A 19,319-nucleotide genomic window follows, 5' to 3' on the forward strand; every position below is an offset into this window, starting at 1 on the left:
TCCTGCCTCAGCCTCCCGAGTAGCTGGGACTGTAGGTACATGCCACCAAACTCAGCTAATTTTGTGGGGCTTGTTTTGTTTTGTTTGTAGAGACAGGGTCTCACTATGTTGCCCAGGATGGCCTCGAACTTCTGGGATCAAGCAATCCACCCACCTTGGTCTCCCATAGTGCTGGGATTACAGGTATAAGCCACTGCTCCCGGCTGCTTTTGTATTTTAATGAATTAGGATTAGTGGAACTGATTTTCCATTTATTATAGGAACTTAAGTTCTCCTTTTTAAATAAATTGAAGTAAATAAAATGGAGATAACTTAAATGAAGATTAAGGTAATAATAGTACACATAGTATAAGGATATGGCAAAATTGTAAAGATGATGCTTAAATGTCCAAAGTTTGGGAAACACTGGCCCACTGACTATTCCCTGAAATCTCAATGCCACATTTCATTTTCATAAACTGAAGACCAGGGTCACTTGTCCTAATGTTTTCCACAAGGGACAGAAAAGTAACAGAAGGCTTTAGTTTAGTTCTTCAACCATTGATCATGGTTTGATTTGGTTTCACTCAATAGAGTGGTTAGAACAAATAAACTAAGACCCCTGACATATTATTGGCCTTGATTTCACATATATAAATCATTTATGGGTCAAGTCATACGATCTTAATAGTATTGATCCAAGGCTTTTAATTCTCCCTTTCTGTCTCTCTCTTTTTAAAAACTCACTGAGAGAATCTAAGTGGGTAGGATACCAAATTCTACCTTTAAACGGCATGAAATGAGACTGTGTCCTTCAACAATTTGATGCAGTTTTTAGATGAACTAGAAACATGTCCTACCACCATAGCAAACAGGGACACCAGTTTCCTTTTATCCATTACATGTCAAGGTTATAGTCACAGTTTCCAGGAGGCAACGTGATACAGCCAAACCTATTGACTAAATGGTGCCAGGCAGAATTAGCTAAATATGACTGATGCCAAAAAGAAAACATGGATTTGGCAGAAAAATCTTGGCATCCACATGATGACATTAAATTATTCTACCCCAGAGGTTCATTCACTCTGTTACCTGGGGGCCACGTTGCTGCCAAATTTCCCTGAAAGGTTGACTGCTATACATTTGAACTCAAAATCAAAAGCCCTCTGCGAGCATGCTTAAATAAGGTATGACAGCTGCCCCCACTAAAAAAGCCCCTCAGAAAAGATGGAGTCATCCTATATTTGAGTCCTTATAAAGTCTGTATATTAAAAGGCATTCTCTACTTTCTTTTGAACCATGAAGTACTGTTTGTACAGTCTCATGTGAGCTGACTTAATGCTAATTTGGAATGTTTATATAGGTCACCGGATGGACTTGGTAACAGAGAAGGCAAAGAAATTTAACACAGATTTAGTCCTTATTCTTGGTGATGTGAACTCACAGTGCAAGCATTGGATGTAAACAATGTGCTGGAAGGTCATTTGAACCAGCCAGATGTGAAGTGACTAAAAAAAAAGACAGCGTGTATCTGTTCTTTATTCCCAGGTCTAACAAGCTTTGCTGATGGAAAGTTCTTCCTAAAAGACAATTTAAATTTTAGTGTTGCAGCATAAGTCTTTTCCTCGTAAAGATAAGAAATTAGAGTTTTAAGTTGTTGATTTGAGTTCTGGCTGTGTAACCTCAGACAAATCACTTTAAAAAAAAAACAAAACTGCTGGGATCATGACTCCACCCCTTCCTGACCAACCACCAGATAGGTCAACTGTCCTAACGTCTTGGGAATGGGTGCTTGGGGCTGGGAGAAAATTTCCCTGGTGTCACCATACATGGATTTGAAAACTGGGGCTTCCCAGACAGCTGTTAGACAATGCAAAACAAGATCCTGATGTCAAAGATTAATGAACATGTAAATAATATCATTTCATAAGATCTGAGGGGAAAAGCAGTATTTTAAATTCATATATTAATGTAATTTTAAATACAATCCGTCAGAGTAACTAAAATAAATGAGACATTACAAGCAGATGGCTATCTCATCTAAATTTCTAAAAGTTTATATTATGTTGAAACGTATGAAATTGCTACTTTTGTAAGTCAAAAGAGCTAAGTATTGGCAATTTCATGTGGTTCAACTTTACAAACTCAAATTGGCGAATACTTTAAAAAATATCATTGGGAAAATGGTGGATCATGTTAGTGGAGGCAGGCATTTATGCTACAAGGTGAAAGTGGCACCGTGGAAGTTTCTGACCTCAGAATCTTTAAGGCTAGGGCCATGATGGCATTTTGAAAATTCAGCGGAATGCTTGTTGAATTTTTTAATTAACTGAGAACATTTTGGGAGACAAACTCTTGGCTCTTGACTCTCAGTGGCATGGAAATGTTGGATGTACACAATCTGTTGTAGGGTCATCTTAACCAGCAAGATATGAAGTGATTTCATATTTCAATTATGATTATATAACTAGAAATTATAATGTCTGTTGACTATTTGCCCAATTTTTTTTAACAGATAGATCTTCTTTCATATGATGTCATAGAATACTTGTCTTTCATACACTCACCAGTGACATTAGTGGTGAATTCTTTGCCTCCAGCTAATGTCAAAATCAAATGGTGGAGGATCTAGGAAGAATAAGATCATCATTATTCACCTCTCGGAGTTCTACAGGCTTTCTCACTCTATCAATCCATACCAGCTACAATTTGCAGTTCTTGCACTATATCACCTTGATCCCACATAGAATCACCCTAATAGAACCATTATGTCATACGCTTTCTAATTCATACTTATCATTAGAGTTTATATAGAAAATAGCAATATGAGGATTATCCTAGGATTTCCTGTAAAAATAATTATAGAGGATCCATTATGTTGACCAGCATCTCTTATATAAAGAGGAAATGAGCCCTGTCTCCTTGGAGCTCACTTAATTAGACCATACGATATCATAAGAGACACATCACCCATCAGTTTTCCTCTTTGCTTTTACTGTTAGGAAACTCACATCTATGTTTGAGCTCAATCATCAGAGAGCTTTTCTCACTATAGTATTTCTTTGTATGATTCTACCTCCCTCTTGATTCCACATGAAATTGCCAATACTTAGCTGTTTTGACTTACAAAAGTAGCTATTTCATACGTCTTAACATAATACAAACTTTTAGAAGTTTAGATGAGATAGCCATCTGCTTGTAATGTCTCATTTATTTTAGTTACTCTGACGGGTTGAATTTAAAATTATTTAACTTTTTGTCTGGAATTTTGTGTTGACCCCTGTAGCAACTCCACCCCCCAAATGTCAGCTTAGTTTTGGAGAGCAGGCTCGGTCACATTCCCATTCTATACCCCTGTCTGCTTGTTCTTGTTGCTACAAACAGAGCACCAGGATTTGTGTCTAATTTCTTAGTATGAGCTCTACTTCTCAGTTAATAATATACTGGACTTAATGAACAGTAGGAAAAAGACAATGTACATCTGTTCTCTACTCCCAGGTCTAACAAATTTGCTGATGGCAAGTTCTTCTTAAAAGACAATTTAAATTTTACTGTTGCAGCTAAATCTTTTCCTCATAAAGATAAGAAATTAGAGTTAGAAGTTGTTGATTTGAGCTGGCTATGTAACCTCAGACAAGTCACTTCTAAAAAAACTCGTGGGATTCAATTTCTTCCCTCTGCAGAATGGGAATAAAAATCTTTGTTATTACAAATACTAAATGATATAAAGTATATGAAAGGACTTTATTTCCTTGAGCCAATATGCAAGTCATGTTACAATTATTCAAAGGCAGGAGGAAAATTGAAGTCCTGTATAAAATACTTTCGTGCCCTAAGTACTTTGCCTCTGTTATCTTTGTTTCTTCTTATTACCCAGAAACTCCTTGCTATGCCTCTGCCCAAGGGCTTGAATGGCTACAGCTTTTGGAAAAGGATCTGGGACTCTGACGGTGGCGTGAATTGCCCTTAAAGCCACAGTGAGGACCCTGGAACTCTACCCCATGAGGGCCAGGTTCATCTGAGTACAGTGAACTGCAGAGCCCATGCTGATCTGCGACACAGCAAAACGCCCAGCGTGGAAGGACAGCTAGGTCAGGGGCTGAGCTGCAGCTACAGTCAAGCTATAAATACATCCTTCCCTCTAGGCCTGGAGAGGAAGAGTCCCTTCCTAGAAGCCTGAGGGCAGGATAGCAGGCCCATCAACAGATGGCAAGATGCCAGCCCCACTGCAAGGCTGAGCATATGTCAATTGACTGGAACTCCACAGACAAGCTGCAGACTGAGGTGTGCTGGGGTGGGCGCTATCCATTAAGCATGTGTCAGTCAGCCACGATCTAATTAGTCGTGTGTAGTCAATCATGTTCTGGTCAGATGTGGATCAGCCAGACACATGTCAGTCACACAGACTCATCTCCATTTCTTCAAGGCTTGCGGGAGTAAAATAAACTTCAGTCACACACATGCCCACTGGGTGCATTTCCATCAAACACTGTGTTGCATGAGAAAGGGGCACAAACCACGTGCCCCTAGCAGCATGCAGGAAAAAGCCTGATTAAGATTTTTTTTTTTTTTTTTTTTTTTTAGACGGAGTCTCGCTCTGTTGCCCAGGCTGGAGTGCAGTGGAGCGATCTCAGCTCACTGCAAGCTCCGCCTCCCGGGTTCACGCCATTCTCCTGTCTCAGCCTCCCGAGTAGCTGGGACTACAGGCAGCCGCCACTACGCTCCGCTAATTTTTTTGTATTTTAAGTAGAGACGGGGTTTCACCGTGTTAGCCAGGATGGTCTCGATCTCCTGAACTCGTGATCCGCCCGCCTGGGTCTCCCAAAGTGCTGGGATTACAGGCGTGAGCCACCGTGCCCGGCGCTGATGTAAGAATTAAGAAGTTGCCAGAAGCCCTTCCATCCTCCCTGGCTCTTACCACCTTTCATTACCATCTGGTCCCTTTTCCTGCAGTCTGAGTGTGCTCTGTACCCAAGAGATGCCACATGGTGGGGGACACAGAAAGTGGAGCAGCATCTTACTCAGCGATTGGGTTCCGGAGTGAACAGGTCAGACGACGAAGGCACGGAAGCAAAATAGCCTTGAGAAATCCCCTCAGTCCAACTTTGCCAGTTTTACCTACTGTGTTTTTGGGCTGCTATACAAATACCACAGACCTGACAATTTATAAATAATAGAAATGTCTTTCTCACAGTTCTGAAGACTGGGAAGTTCAAGATAAAGGTGTTGACAGATTTAGTTTCTGGTGAGAGCCTGGCCTTTTCCAAGATGGCGCCCTGAACGCTGTGTCCTCACACGGCGGAAGGGATGGAAGAGCCAAAAGGGGCCAAACCCACTCCCGCAAGCCCTTTTTATAAGCGTGCTAATCCCATCCATGAGGGTGGAGCCTTCGTGGCCTAAACCCCACCAAAGCTCCACCTTTTAATACTGTTGTATTAACGATTTAGCTTCAACATGAATTTTGGAGAGGACAAACACTCAAACCATACTGCCTTCCATCATTGCTGCACATTTCTGTCTATTGAATTGGTCAGAGGAAGTAGGTGGCTTGCATTTAGGGACCATGGAGGATAAAAAATAAGTAATAACTAACATTAGAATCACAATTAGTAGGGAAAAATGCTCACACTGTGAAGCGTATGCCCACATTGAGAGGACAAAAGATTCATGCGTCCCTTCTCATCGTTATTCTGCAGTATATGTTCATGAACAAGATAGCAGGTAAAATTGCTTATACTATTTAAGTTATCTTTTTTTTCTCAGTTCGATAGGATTGGATTTAGGTGAGTTAAATGCTTTATGAGATGACTCCATTGCATCATCAGATGAAATGCAATCTGATTTGTTTTAGAGGTGTTGAAAATGTGTTTGGTCCAGTGCCCAGAGCTCAGGCTAAATCCAGGCAGCAGGCACACAAGTGCATAAGGAAACTCCAGGGCCTCGATGTATTCTCTCAGGTGTTCCCCGGCTACAGGAAGCAGGGAGAGTGGTGTGCCTGAGCTTGCTAGTTCTGTCTCCTGAGAGCTGATTGTGCTTGTCTCTTCCTAATTTGCATGCAGTGATGTCACTTTGGTAGCTTGAAATTGGCCCAGGTGAGTGTATTTACACCAGGGAAATTGGCAGGTGCTGCAAATCAGATGTCTTTCCTTCCCCTGATACTCCCTCAGAGAGCCATTTTATTAGCTGGAGATAAAGGCAGGGAGAAGTTGGTGCTGGGGGCATTTCCTTGAGAAGTCAAGTGGAAGGGATAGTGAGACAAATTAGAGGTCTCTAATGTGGGAGGTGCTGGAGTCATTTTGAAGATTGGTTGGAAAATGTTGGTAAGCTAAGAGACAGCTTTTTCAAATAGTTGAAGCTTTATTGTAACACAGATTGTTAAATTTTTCCCCAATATTCATTCTCTCTTTCTTCCTTAGCGGAAACTCCAATTCTGGGTTGTCAGGGAAGCAATGTGTTCAGCTAAGAGATTACATTTTCTGGTCTCCTCTGTAGAGGTGGCCAAAAAGATGTACATATAAGTTACTGGGCCGGGTGCGGTGGCTCACGCCTGTAATCCCAACACTTTGGGAGGCCAAGGCAGGTGGATCACCTGAGGTCAGGAGTTCGAGACCAGCCTGGCCAAGATGGTGAAACTCCGTCTCTACTAAAACTACAAAAGTTAGCCTGGTATGGTGGCACTCACTTGTAATCCCAGCTACTTGGGAGGCTGAGACAGGAGAACTGCTTGAACCCCAGAGGTGGAGGTTGTAGTGAGCCAAGATCATGCCATTGCACTCCAGCCTAGGCAACAAGAGATGGACTCCATCTCAAAAAGCAAACAAACAAACAAAAAAAGAAAGAAAGAAGTTACTTGGTAGAATTTCTGGGAAATATCCTCACGGGGGATTGATTTAGTTAGAAGGAGTAACTTCTTTCTTTTCCTTTTCTTTCTGGCTAGAACATAGATATGATGGTTGGAGCCCCAGCAGCCATTTTGGACCATGAGGATGGAAACCATGGAATAAGAATGGTGTGGCAGAAAGACAAAAGGAGGCTGAGTCCCTGATAACACAATGGAGCTGGTGCACCAACACTTAACTGTCCAACTCCAGACTTCTTTGATTTGAGAGACTAAATCGCTGATTTATTTAAGCCACTGTTGTCAATAAAAAGCAGTTAGGAATACAGTTCCTAGAAGGCACATTCATATTTTCATTTCACACTAGAAAAATGGAATAAAATGTGTTATAAGTTGTTTGGGGGGGGGCTTGCTATTTTCCCCCCAAGTGATAAAAGCAACATGTTCTCAGTATTTACCAGAAAACCAAAGGCAAAGTTCATTGTCACAATGTGAGGAGCCCCACTGAGACAACTATTTATTGGCCTAAGTTGGTTTTTCAGATCTCTGGTGCTGAACGCTGCGGGGGTGGGGTGAGAGGGTGAGGAGATTGCATATGTCTACCTAGGAAGGGGACTAAACAGGAAGGAGACCAGCAGCCCATCTTATCCCAGGAAAGGTGGGTTTGTATTTCTGCCCCTAGTACAGGTAGGCAGGTGTGAGATCCCCCTTGAATCTATGGGAAAGCTGAGCATATTCCCTGGACTGGGATATGGTGTAGATGGGTCTGGGGGGTCAAATCCTGTGACCAGAATTTAGCCCAGTGGCCTTAATTCTTGGTCCCAATTTCCACCACCTAAAACAATCATGCCTCCAGATGCTTTTTCAGACTGGCATGTAACACTCTTCCAAAAGATGAAGATTCCTCTCATTCTTTAAGACAGGGCTCTACTGTCACCTCCTCCTGTCCTGATTTTCACCAGGAAAGTCTCTACTCTCTTCTCTGTGCCCTTCATCACATAGATTCCACTTTTTACATTATATAGTAATTATTTATTTATACAACTCTAATTCTCATTAGTTTGGGGCTCCATGGGGGTGCAGGAAGGAAGGCCAATATAACTGTGCGTCTCTGGAGCCTGGCAAGTACACCTAAGTGTTCAAGGTTAAATGAATTGAATCCCGTCAATTACTCATTTTAAAAATTCATCTAGTAGGTTCTTCATCAAGTTTAAGGAAAAATTATAACCTCATTGTCCCTCTGGGGCAAGCTTGTCCAATGAACAATTTGGTTCAACTTTTATGTAACAAAGTTGTCAGTTGTTTCTCAGCTGCCACAAACCCTCTGCTCATGTAACCTAAGCATGCTCAGATGAACCAAGCTTGCAACTTCTGGGGGCACCTAAGTGCTCAGACCAAGGAGTGGGGACTGAATAGAGAAGCAGGTATCACACGGCAGGATCCAGAATCCAATCAGATCAGGCTCTGCTGTCACCTCATGGCAGGACCCAGTCAGATCAGGCCTTCTGACATCATTTCAAGATCCAATCAGATTGCACCTCATTACCCTATGCTTATAAAACCTGACCCAGTCCCAGCTCGAGGAGGCACTGCTTTGGAAACTATCCCTGGTGTTCTTTGTACTTGTTGCAAGTAATAAAAACCCCCTTGTTAAACCCCTCTTGGTTGTGGTCACTGGGCTGTCACCGGCCAAGCTACCAAACTCAACCATTGTGTGGGTAACAAGCTGAACTTCATCTAAGAGGTTAGGAGATTTATCATAAGTGGGAGAAGAGTGGGAAGGTGTTCCATGGCCTTCTTCATGAAGTTCTTGCTGATTCTGTGTTGTTCTCCTCATTTACATGACCTTAAATTATTGCATTGCTTCAATTATTGCACTTTGCTCACTGTCTCATGTGTCTCCTATGTGACTTGCTCCAAGATAGTGCTCAGACTGTGGCAATCAAGGATGTGGCCTTGAGACTAGAGCCTGATTTGACTCCTGGCTCTACCAGGGGTGAGAACTTTAGACATTTTCTTTACTTTTTTTAAGCCTTAATTTTCTCATCTCAAAATGAGGAGAGCATCAATATCAGCTATCATGTTTGAGTGTGATTCCAAGCACTTCATATGAATTAAATTTCTTGAATCCTCATGAAACCATTATGATATTGGTACAATTCTTAATACCCCTATTTTATAGATGGGGAAACTGGCACAAGAACCTAAAATAACTTGCCTAAGTTCCCAGAGTAAGAGAGTAGTAAGCTAGGGTTAGAACTTAGGCATCCATGCTCTTAACCACCACACCCAGTACTTTTACTTTTGCTACACTTTGAAATAGTACTTGCCTTACAGAGTTATTATAAGATATGGAAAACACAATCGCTGGCATACAGAAAGCACTGAATAAATGTTAGCTGTCATTACATCTGTACTTCCCTTTTGCACACATTCAGTAAATTTTTGTTGAATAGTTTTGAGTGTTAATAAGTGTTTATGAGGATATAATAAAGAGACACATACACACAAGAAGACACAAACCCACACATAAGTATGCATCCATGGAGAGACATACATGTGCATACCAAAAGGACTGAATGTGGAGTATGAGGAATCACTAAGGATCACGATACCAGCAGAGTTGGAGAAGTTCCTGAAAGGCAGAACTAGAAAAATAGAAAGAGTCTTGGATGTCCAAAGGCAGAAATATCTCAGTGCTAATTTCCAGAGCATTCAGGGACATGGAATCCCAGTGAATGGGGAGGAACTGCAGACAGGGCTGCCATGCAAGACTGCAGTTTGTGCCTTACAAAAAGATGCCAGCTGGGGGTTGGGGGACAGAGTGGGGGCTGATATTCAATCTGTACTCCATTCACCATGCTGTATACTGAAAACACTGTGTCCACCCCAAAGACGCACCTTTTCTCATTTATCTGCCAATGAGGGGTGCTTTTTTCTAACTCTCACAAAGGCTAATGATGGCAATAAAGATCCCAAGAGACCTGAGGGATCTCAGGCAGAAGATAGAGCCGAGGAACAGGGTCTATTCTTGTGGTTAAGCAATCATCAAAAAGGCCAACATTCAGGTTAGAGAGCCCCAGAAGTTCATTAATGTACTCAAATAATTATTAAGTATTTATGTACGTCAGGCACTATGCTGAAAACCATGGGCACAATCCCCACTCTCTTATAGCTCCCAGACCTCTAGAGGAAACAGATATCAAACAAGTAAACTAATATATAATGTCAGATAGTGATAAGTGTTATAATAGACTTATAAGAGTTACAAGATAGAGAGTGACGGGGAAGACAAAGGGCAAGTTTTGAGTAGATATTTGAGCTGAGAACTGGATGATAAGAAAGAGATGGCCATGAAATCTTGAGGATTAGCCCTTTAGGAGGAATAAGTTGGTGACAGAGTTTAGGGACAGTAAGGACACCCAGAGATTTACCATCCCAAGTGGGGCATGGTTGAGAGCGAAGGGCAATGTTGATAATTATGCCAGGACAACAGGTATAAACTGGGCCTGAATTGGGAAAATCAGAGTGAATGAGCACCTTACCCTAGGGGGCATAGGTATTGGGTTTCTTTGGCCAGAGAATCTGGAGCCCAGCGTTTAGACTGAGCCACTTGATCCTGGGTTGTGAAAGTGATTTAATTCACCCATTCATAGGAAGAAAGATATTGCTATGAGCAATTCTGTAGTTCTGTTAGAGCTGCAGCTGATCTCAGCCAACAGGAGTATCAGAGCAGTGGCGGATTCCACCCCCAGGAATAAAGGGAATATGAATGGACTGCCTACTGTGTGTGAGGCAAGTGTTTTCTTGCTTAATCTTCACAACAAAAACCCCTTATCATGGGTACAAATTTATGTCCCAATTTACTGATGATAAAATTGGCTCAAAGAAGTTAAATAATTTCCCCAAGGTCATGTAGCTAGGGAATAACAGAGGTGGGATTCAAACTCAGACCTATTGGGTCTGAGCAAGTTGTGCTTGCTTCTTTACCGTATTGTCCCTAGACAGAGGCAGGGGGAAAAAAGCAGGGGCTGAAACAGGTACAGACACATTCCAATATGTGTGGAGAAGCATACTCACATATTGACACAAAGCCATAGAGAGAACCAGAAACACCTGGAGGCTTTGCTATGTGGAAAAGGTTCTGTGGCCAAGACAGCTAGATATCCCTCAATATCTGTTCTCCCCTTCTTTTATAGAATATCCTATTTTTAGCTCAGCATAGTAACACCCAAATTAAAGATTACATTTCCCAGCTTCCCTCACATCTAAGTGTGACCAAATAACTATGTTCTACCCAAAAGGATGTAAGTCAAAGTGGTACCACTACCTTTGCACAACCATAGGAGGCACCATTCACAATATGAAGATGCTGTGAGTAGAAATGATGTTGCAACCTCCAATGGAAGAGGCATGTTCTTCCTGGGCCCGTTTTTCCTCCTAAGAGACTGAATGTACCAATGAACAATGGCAATAGAACTCTGACCCACAACCTCTTCAGCAACCCGCTTGGGAAGCCAGACCACAATCCCTGCAGCAACTGGCCCAGAATGAGCAAGACTTGATCAATAACTGCCAGCTTCTCCATTTTTTGTCCCTGCTTCCAACTCAGGATCAACTACAGAAAGTCACATATGCCTCTGAATCAATCACATAAGATGCCCGTTTTTTGTTTGTTTGTTTTGTTTTTGTTTGTTTTGTTCTTTGCTTTGTTTTTGTTTTTGTTTTTTTAGATGTCCAGGGTACAGTGCAGTGGTGTGATCACAGCTCACTGCAGCCTCAACCTCCTTGGGCTCAGGTGATCATCCCGCCTCAGCCTCCGGAGTAGCTGGGATTACAGGAGCATAGCACAGTGCCCAGCTATTTTTTCTTTTCTTTTTTTTTTTCTTCATAGAGACAGGGTTTCGCCATGTTGCCCAGGCTGGTCTCGCACTCCTAGGCTCAAGGCATCTGCCAGCCTTAGCCTCCCAAAGTGCTGGGATTATAGGTGTGAGCTGCTGCACCCAGCCAGATGCCCCACTTCTAATGAGCCCACTTCCAGCTTTCCTACGCCAACTACCTCCAATCAGGCACCCCTGAAGCCTTCTCTCTTTTCCAGTGTGAACCTTTCTCACTGTTCTGCCAGCCTGTGAGTTTCTGCCAAATGCAAGACTCCTTGATAGAGCAAGCTCTGAATCAATGACCTCTGCTTGCTCTCTTTTGGATAGTCTTCATTTATTTCTACACCCTCTTCCTGCTGAGTGGAATGCAGATGTAGCAGGATGCAAGGGTCTCCAGTCTCTGGTGTCATGGAACTGCCATCCACTCTGGGCTGTTAGTAAGAGAGAAATACATTTCAGTCTTTTAAGACACTGCCATTTTGTGTCTGTTTCAGCAACCTAACCAAACACACACACACACACACACACACACACACACACACACACACACCCTGAGGAGCCTTTCTAGTTCAGATTGAACACTCAAACTTCATCTATTTAAAGCATACTAATTTGGAACTTGCGCAAGTTTGCCCTGGGGCAGCCTGGGTAAAAGGGTCCATTTGCACTGGATTAAAAAAATCAGAGTTTGCTGAGCAGATTCATGTACTCCAGATTTTACTCATTTAAACTAGGATTTCTAAGCATCTTTCATTTGCATACAATGATTGAGATGCTAATTACAAGAGACTCACCTATTCATTAATATTTGAAATTTACTTAGTCCGGGCAGTCTGAGAGTGCTTGTCATGCAAAGGAATAAAGCTGCATCTATGCGCAAAAAATTCAAAAATTCAAAATTTTCATCAATTCTGACTGATCTCTTCAGGATAAACAAGCAAATTTCATTGACTCTTTCTTAGGTGATTCCTTTGTGTTTCAATGCACTTCTGTCTCCCATTGGATATGGCTTTGGCCCCTATAAGGCCCAGAGTTACAGAACACCAAATACTTTTGGATGGGAAATGTATAAGGGCAATTAATTAATGCACATATACAATCTGCCCTTCTTCTGATCACCAGAGGGTCAGGGCCCCAACTTCGAAGCAGGAACGGCTTCCACCCTGTCACTTCTCCAGATCCACAGGGGAAGCACAGAGGCAGACCTGCAGAACTGATTTCTTGATGCCATGGATCCAGTCATTTGATTCCATGTAAGATGCTTGGGTAAGGAAGATGGGCCAAGATGCAGAATTGTTGTATTACACTTTAGTGTCTTCCACCCGTATAAGTCAATCTGATCTTCAGGGAGCTTCTACTGTGCCTGACAGAGCACACAAAATCCAAGCAGTCCCCAGATGTTCAGCAATCCTTCCTTGCTTCCTATGGACACATGGAGCTATCTGGGAAGCATCCCTCAGAAATGCAGTTCCTTGGGACACCCTCATCCATGACCCCAGACTTCCAACATCCATCCACCCTCTCACACATTCAACCATCAGACATCTGCTATGTGCCTACTACATCTTAGCAAGATACAGTCTTGACTCTCGAGGAGTTCAAATCTATGATGCAGGCAGATGTTTACACAAATAATTATAATGTAGTGTGACAAAAGCTGCCATTGAGTCATGTACAAGCTCCCAAGTGAACAGAAGAGTGAGCAGATAGCTTAGCCGGAGAAGGCTTCACAAATATAAAGCAAACGACACTTGAGTGAAGTCTTACTGGGAGCATGGGTTTCCATTAGCTGGAGAAGTGTCAGGGAAGAAAGCATTCCAGGTGAAGGAAATGGCATGGGAATAGGTATGAAGACTTGAAAAACTCAAGAAAAGGCACATCATTCTGTAAGGTTAGAGCAGAGGATGAAGGAGAAACTGTAAGTTGGGGTCGTCTTGGGTGCCATGCGGGAGGATTTGGTCTTTACAGGAGGTTATGAGACACAGTCAAGGCAGGGCTGGGAACTCAAATGCCTACACGAGCCTGGCAAATGGCACAAATCAGCAAGGGAGGGTGCCTACATGGGGAGTTGTAAAACTGGGGAGTGCAGGCCCCATCCAAAGGCAGCAGCCAATTGTTGCCATGCTGGGGGGCAGGCTCAGTGTAGCCAAGTCTCTCTTGTTGTTGTTGTTGTTTTTTTTTAATAAGAAGCTGGAATCCATAGTTTTTACATACAAATGCTCCCAGTTTCTAACTGTTGACAGTTATTTCAAAATATCATGCTGGCCAACCAAAAAGATATCTGATGCCCCATCAACCTTCGGACCTTCAGTGTGGCACTCCTGATCTAAAATTTCTAAGCAGAGAATGAACACAGACATGTTTCAGATAGAGGGTGTCCCCACAGGTCTCATGTGATCTTTCTGCCCCAGCTTCTGCCACCAAGAACTTCTTTCCTCATCTCCACCGCCACCTTGCCTCTGCCCCATGTAGTCCTTGCCCTCCTCCCTGACCCCCCAGACCACCCCCAGCACCAGCTGCCTTCTTGCACTGGGAGAAGTTTAATTAATGAACTGTGCTGCAGAACCAGCTTACAGAGAAAAGCCCAGCATTAAGGACACGAGAGAGCCATATTTATTTCACATGGACAAGCATGATTTCATTGCATGCTGAACATGAAAGCTCGTATGAGCAAAGTACCCGTAACAGCAGAATTATGTGCTTTTGTCCACAGGGAGCAGGGAGAATCACAAAGTTGTTTTCAGAGACAGTGTTTTTCAAGCACAGTTGAGACCATAGGCTCTGAAGTCACTGGTTTATTTCATCACCAAAGGGTTTGTCTCCCAGGAGTGGCCGGAGGTGCTTTCAGCTTTGCAATCTCTCAATGAATTGATAAGGTCTGAGGAGGGCTGAGGATGATCTCCCATCCCACCACCCAGAGTATCTTGAAGAAATGAAGCTCAGAGGGAAGATACATGCCACTTGGAATTAACAAGGCCACTCCTGGGTGGACAATGATAGGGACCGACTGCTGTGTTCATGGCAACAGAACCATCACCGCTTATAATATCTATCATCATTGGAACATTCACTCTTCTTAAAACAATTCCCCAAGGCCCCTTAGGGGCAGAAAGGAGAATGATTTTGGAATTTACTGGACGTGCCAGGAGCAGATCAACTTTGTTTGAACAGACTGATGAGAACTAGCGGCAGGGACTCTCTGGTCTCTCGGCTTTAGCTGGGCTTCCTGGTTCCAAGATGATGCAGCTCAAGTTGGGAAAGGGGGCTGGAGCCAAGGTATGTTGGAGGGAGATCAGAGGGTCTGGGAGCAAATCTCATGGAAGAGATGAGCAGAAGAGCCCTTGAGAGCCCTTTCCTTTCATGGGCTTATTCCCACCTGAAGTCCTGCCCAACAGTTTCATAAAATTTGATATTATACGGTCTATAAAATTCCCGGAGCTGGTCTATCACTTCAGGATCAATCTGTACATGAGTTCTCCCTTTTGATTTGCCCAGGCATCGAGGCAGGAGACTCGATTCTGTTTTTTTCAAGCAAGGGAATCCTTTGGTCTTGTTGAAATAGAAGTGCTTGTCCGTGATGAATCTCTTAATGCCCAGGAAGTCCTGGACTCGCCCCATCTCGCCGGCTGGGTCAGTGATGAGTCGCTCGCCACTGACGAAGTGAATCTGAGCTAGCGGGAAGTACTGCAGCCAGCTCTCCAGGTGCAGCACGTACATGCCGATGCGGATGGCGTTCCACGACACGTCCACCAGGCCCAGGGTGCGGTTGCGGAAGGAGAGGCCCTCAAAGGTCGGGATGTCGGGCTTCTTGGAGAGTGTCTGCGTGTAATCAGAGATGGCACGGGTCACAGGGTTCCGCACAACCACGATCAGCTTGGTGTCTCGGGACATGTTGAAGATGCGCCGGGGAGCCTCTTGAGTGACGAAGTAGCTGGGCGTCTTCTCGAGCGTGATCTGGCTCTCGAGGGTCCTGGGCATCAGGCTCCTGTGTGGGCAGAAGGAATACATCATCAAACAGGTTTCCCTGGGGCCAGGCCTCAGGCCCAGCTACATCAGCCCTTCCACCCAGGGGCCTGTTGCATCCTCCTCCTGGCCTCCGTTCCACTCAAAGCTCTCGCCTGGTGAGGGACTCACTTTAAATCTTGTTGATTTTCTTTTCTTCTTTTCTTTCTTTTTTTTTTTTTGAGACAAGTTCTCACTCTGTAGCCCAGGCTGAAGTGCAGTGGTACAATCACAGCTCACTGCAGCTTCCAACTCCTGGGATCAGGCTATCTTCCCATCTTCCCATCTGAGCCTCCCAAGTAGCTGGGACTACAGGTGTGTGCCACCATGCCTGGCTAAGTTTTTCTATTTTTTGTAGAGCAGGGTCTCATTATGTTGCCAGGCTAGTCTTGAACACCTGGGCTCAAGCAATCCTCCCACCTCAACCTCCCAAAGTGCTGGGATTACAGGCTTTTTTTCTTATTTAATCTTTAACCTGTTTTCTTCAAGACTGGAAACAATCTAAACATCTATCACAGTGAGCTAAATAAATTGTGGAATAGCCAATTAATAGGGTTAGGTAGATCTGTATGCATTAATATGGAATGATTTCCAACATACAGTGTTAAATGAAAACAGGCAAGATACAGCTTGTATATCTTAGGAAGGATAAATAAGATACCAATAAAAGCAGTTGCTTCTAGGGAGAAAACTTGAGGTGAGTGCAGAATTAGAAGATGAGGGATACATGAGAATTACTGTTTTTTTTAAGAGACAGGGTCTCACTTCACTCTATCTCCCAAGGTGCAGTGCAGAGTTACAATCATGGCTCACTGAAGCCTCGAACTCCAGGCTCCATTGATCCTATCATCTCAATCTCTCAAGAAGCCGGGACTACAGGCTCATGCCACCACTCCTGGCTGATTTTTAATAATTTTTTGTAGAGATGGGGTCTCACTGTGTTGCCCAGGGTGGTCTTGAACCTCCTGGGCTCAAATGATTCTCCTGCCTCAGCCTCCTGAGCAACTGGGATTACAGGTGTAAGCCACCATGCCTGGCTTATTTTTTGTATCTTTTGTAGAGATAGGGTCTCACTATGTTGCCCTGGCTGGTCTCAAACTCCAAGCTTCAAGTGATCCTCCTGCCTTGGTTTCTCAAAATGCTGGGACCATAGGCACAAGCCACTGCACCTGGCTAAGAATTACTTTTTATTGTATAACCTTTTAAGCTGCTTGAAAATTTTAATGCATTTATTACATATTCAAAAATTACAAAGTAAGCCACTGAATATTGTTCTGGCAAAATATATTTCTCCAAATATATTAAGAAAATCTTTTTTTGGGGAAAAAGTCTTGTCTTGCAGGAATAGCAACTGTTTTAGATATGAGTTCTGACGTCTTCTGCTGAAAAACATTTGAAATACATCCTTTGTGTAGGCTTGAACAAGCACAGAACTCCAGGCTGCTTGGGACCTCAGTCAGGAGCCAGGCTATGTAACCTCTCTTTCCCTTGTTTTTTAATTTCCTGGCTCTGCTTGAGACCTTAAGGGATTTGGGAGGAAGCACTGAAGTCTCTTTCCCGGGAGCATCTCATTCAGGCCTTGATGGACGGGAGCATCCCTGGTTCCCAACTGCTTCTTCTTGATGAAGGTTACAGTTGACCCTTATGTGCATTTTTCTTAATCCTGGCTGCGCATTAGAACTACCCAAGAAGTCTGTTCGTTCTTTCTTTCTTTCTTTCTTTCTTTCTTTCTTTCTTTCTTTCTTTCTTTCTTTATCTTTCTTCTCTTTCTTTCTTTCTTTTTTAAATAAACATGTCTGGGCTCTGTCCTAGAACAACTGATTCAAAATATTCAGGGAGGGGATATACTTCTATAAAGTTCCTCAGCTCATTCTAATGGGAAGGCAGAGTTGAGAAACACCTTTCCCAATCCTAATGAGGTAGGAGGCGGGTCTAGACTCCGGAGGCAGGGCTTGCTTGGACACGGGACCAAATTGAGGACTAGCTAAAACAGGGCGGGGAAGAAGCAGCTTTCCACAAGACACGCCCACCTGTATGCCCTGTCAGCTTACCATTGCCATGGCAACACCTGGAGGTGACCATCCCTTTCTATGGCAACAACCTGATGACTTGGAAGTTACCACCCTTTTCATAGGGTGGTAAATTTCTGCATAATCTGCCCCTTAATTTGCATGTAATTAAAAGTGGCTATAAATATGACTGCAAAACTGCCTCCGAGCTGCTACACTGGATACACTGCCTATACAATACCCCTGTAGGGTAGCCCTTCTCTGCAAGGAGCCTCTGCTTCTGCTGTACACTGCTGCTTCAATAAAAGTTGCTTGTCTAACAACACCGGCTTGCCCTTGAATTCTTTCCTGGGCAAAGCCAAGAACTCCCCAAGGCTCACCTGCCCTGCATCACTAACACTATGATTTACCAACCCCCAGAACATTCATTCTCGCATCCTTTGAAATATCAACTCCTGGTTCTTAGCTTTCTGCTTTCCGGCTCCTATCACTATCTCCACCCAATACCCTGGCCTCACAGTTCTTTGACCTTTGCTACTCCAAGTATTTCCATTTTCTCTTCCCTTCACCAACTCTTTTTCATGGCCATACCTTGGGTCATGTCATTGAAATTTCTCTAACTCTGAAATGGTTAACTCAGAAATTTCACTCTAAGACTATGTAGAGGTTTGAATGGTGACCTTCCAAAAGATATGTCCACCCAGAACCTTTGTTCTATTTTGGGTTTTTTTGTGTGTGTGTGTGACAGAGTCTCACGCTGTTGCCCAGGCTGAAGTACAGTGGTGCCATCAGGGCTCACTGCAGCCTCAATCTCCCCTGGCTTAGGTGATCCTCCCACCTCAGAACTCCTGGGTAGCTGGGACTACAGGCACTCGCCACCACTCCTAGCTATTTTTTGTATTTTTTGTAGATACAGAGTTTTACCATGTTGCCTAGGCTGGTCTTGAACTCCTGGGCTCAAGAGATCTGCCTGCCTTGGCCTCCCAAAGTGCTGGGATTACGGGTGTGAGCCACCACACCCAGCCCACCCAGAACATTTGAACTTGACCTTATTTGGCAAAAGGGTCTTTGTAGATGTAATTAAGGACTTGCAGATGAGATCATCCCAGATTAGAGTGGGCCATAAGCCCAGTGACGAGTGTCCTTGTAAGAGAAGGGAAGAAGAGTCACACAGGAAATACGGTGACCTGAAGATGAAGGCAGAGTGTGAAGTAAGATGTCTACAAGACATGAACACCTAGGATTGCCACCAGCAGCCACCAGAAGCTAGGAGAGAGGCACAGGGCAGATTCTTCTCAGAGCGGTCAGAAAGAACCAATCCTGCTAACAATTTGGTCTCAGACTTCTATCCTCTAGAACTGTGAAATAATGCATTTCTGTTGTTTTAAGCCACCTAGTTGGCAGTAATTTGTTATGGCAGCCACAGAAAGCTACAGATTACAACCTTGTCCCTTTCTACCTTTTCCACACTCTCAAACTTCTTATACCCATTTTCAAATTCATCTGGGATTCTCTTGATTTCACTTTATTCCATACCTTCCCTGGACCCAATGAACAATCATTTCAATAGCATCATCTTCATCCTCATCAATTTTCCTGTTCTAATTGCTC

The 19,319-nt window shown here is 43.4% G+C and overlaps 1 protein-coding gene across 1 annotated transcript in view; it reads right to left on the reverse strand.

The window, feature by feature from the left end:
* Positions 1–14,287: 14,287 nt before the first annotated feature.
* HS3ST2 (heparan sulfate-glucosamine 3-sulfotransferase 2) overlaps positions 14,288–19,319 on the reverse strand; it is a 102,731-nt gene continuing 97,699 nt past the window's right edge. The window contains exon 2 of the mRNA XM_054455612.2: positions 14,288–15,682. Within this exon, the coding sequence (XP_054311587.1) occupies positions 15,064–15,682 (619 nt within the window). The 3' untranslated portion in view covers positions 14,288–15,063. The remainder of the gene's footprint in view (positions 15,683–19,319) is intronic.

The sequence above is a fragment of the Pongo pygmaeus genome, chromosome 18 (assembly GCF_028885625.2).
Source record: "Pongo pygmaeus isolate AG05252 chromosome 18, NHGRI_mPonPyg2-v2.0_pri, whole genome shotgun sequence".
Taxonomy (NCBI): domain Eukaryota; kingdom Metazoa; phylum Chordata; class Mammalia; order Primates; family Hominidae; genus Pongo; species Pongo pygmaeus.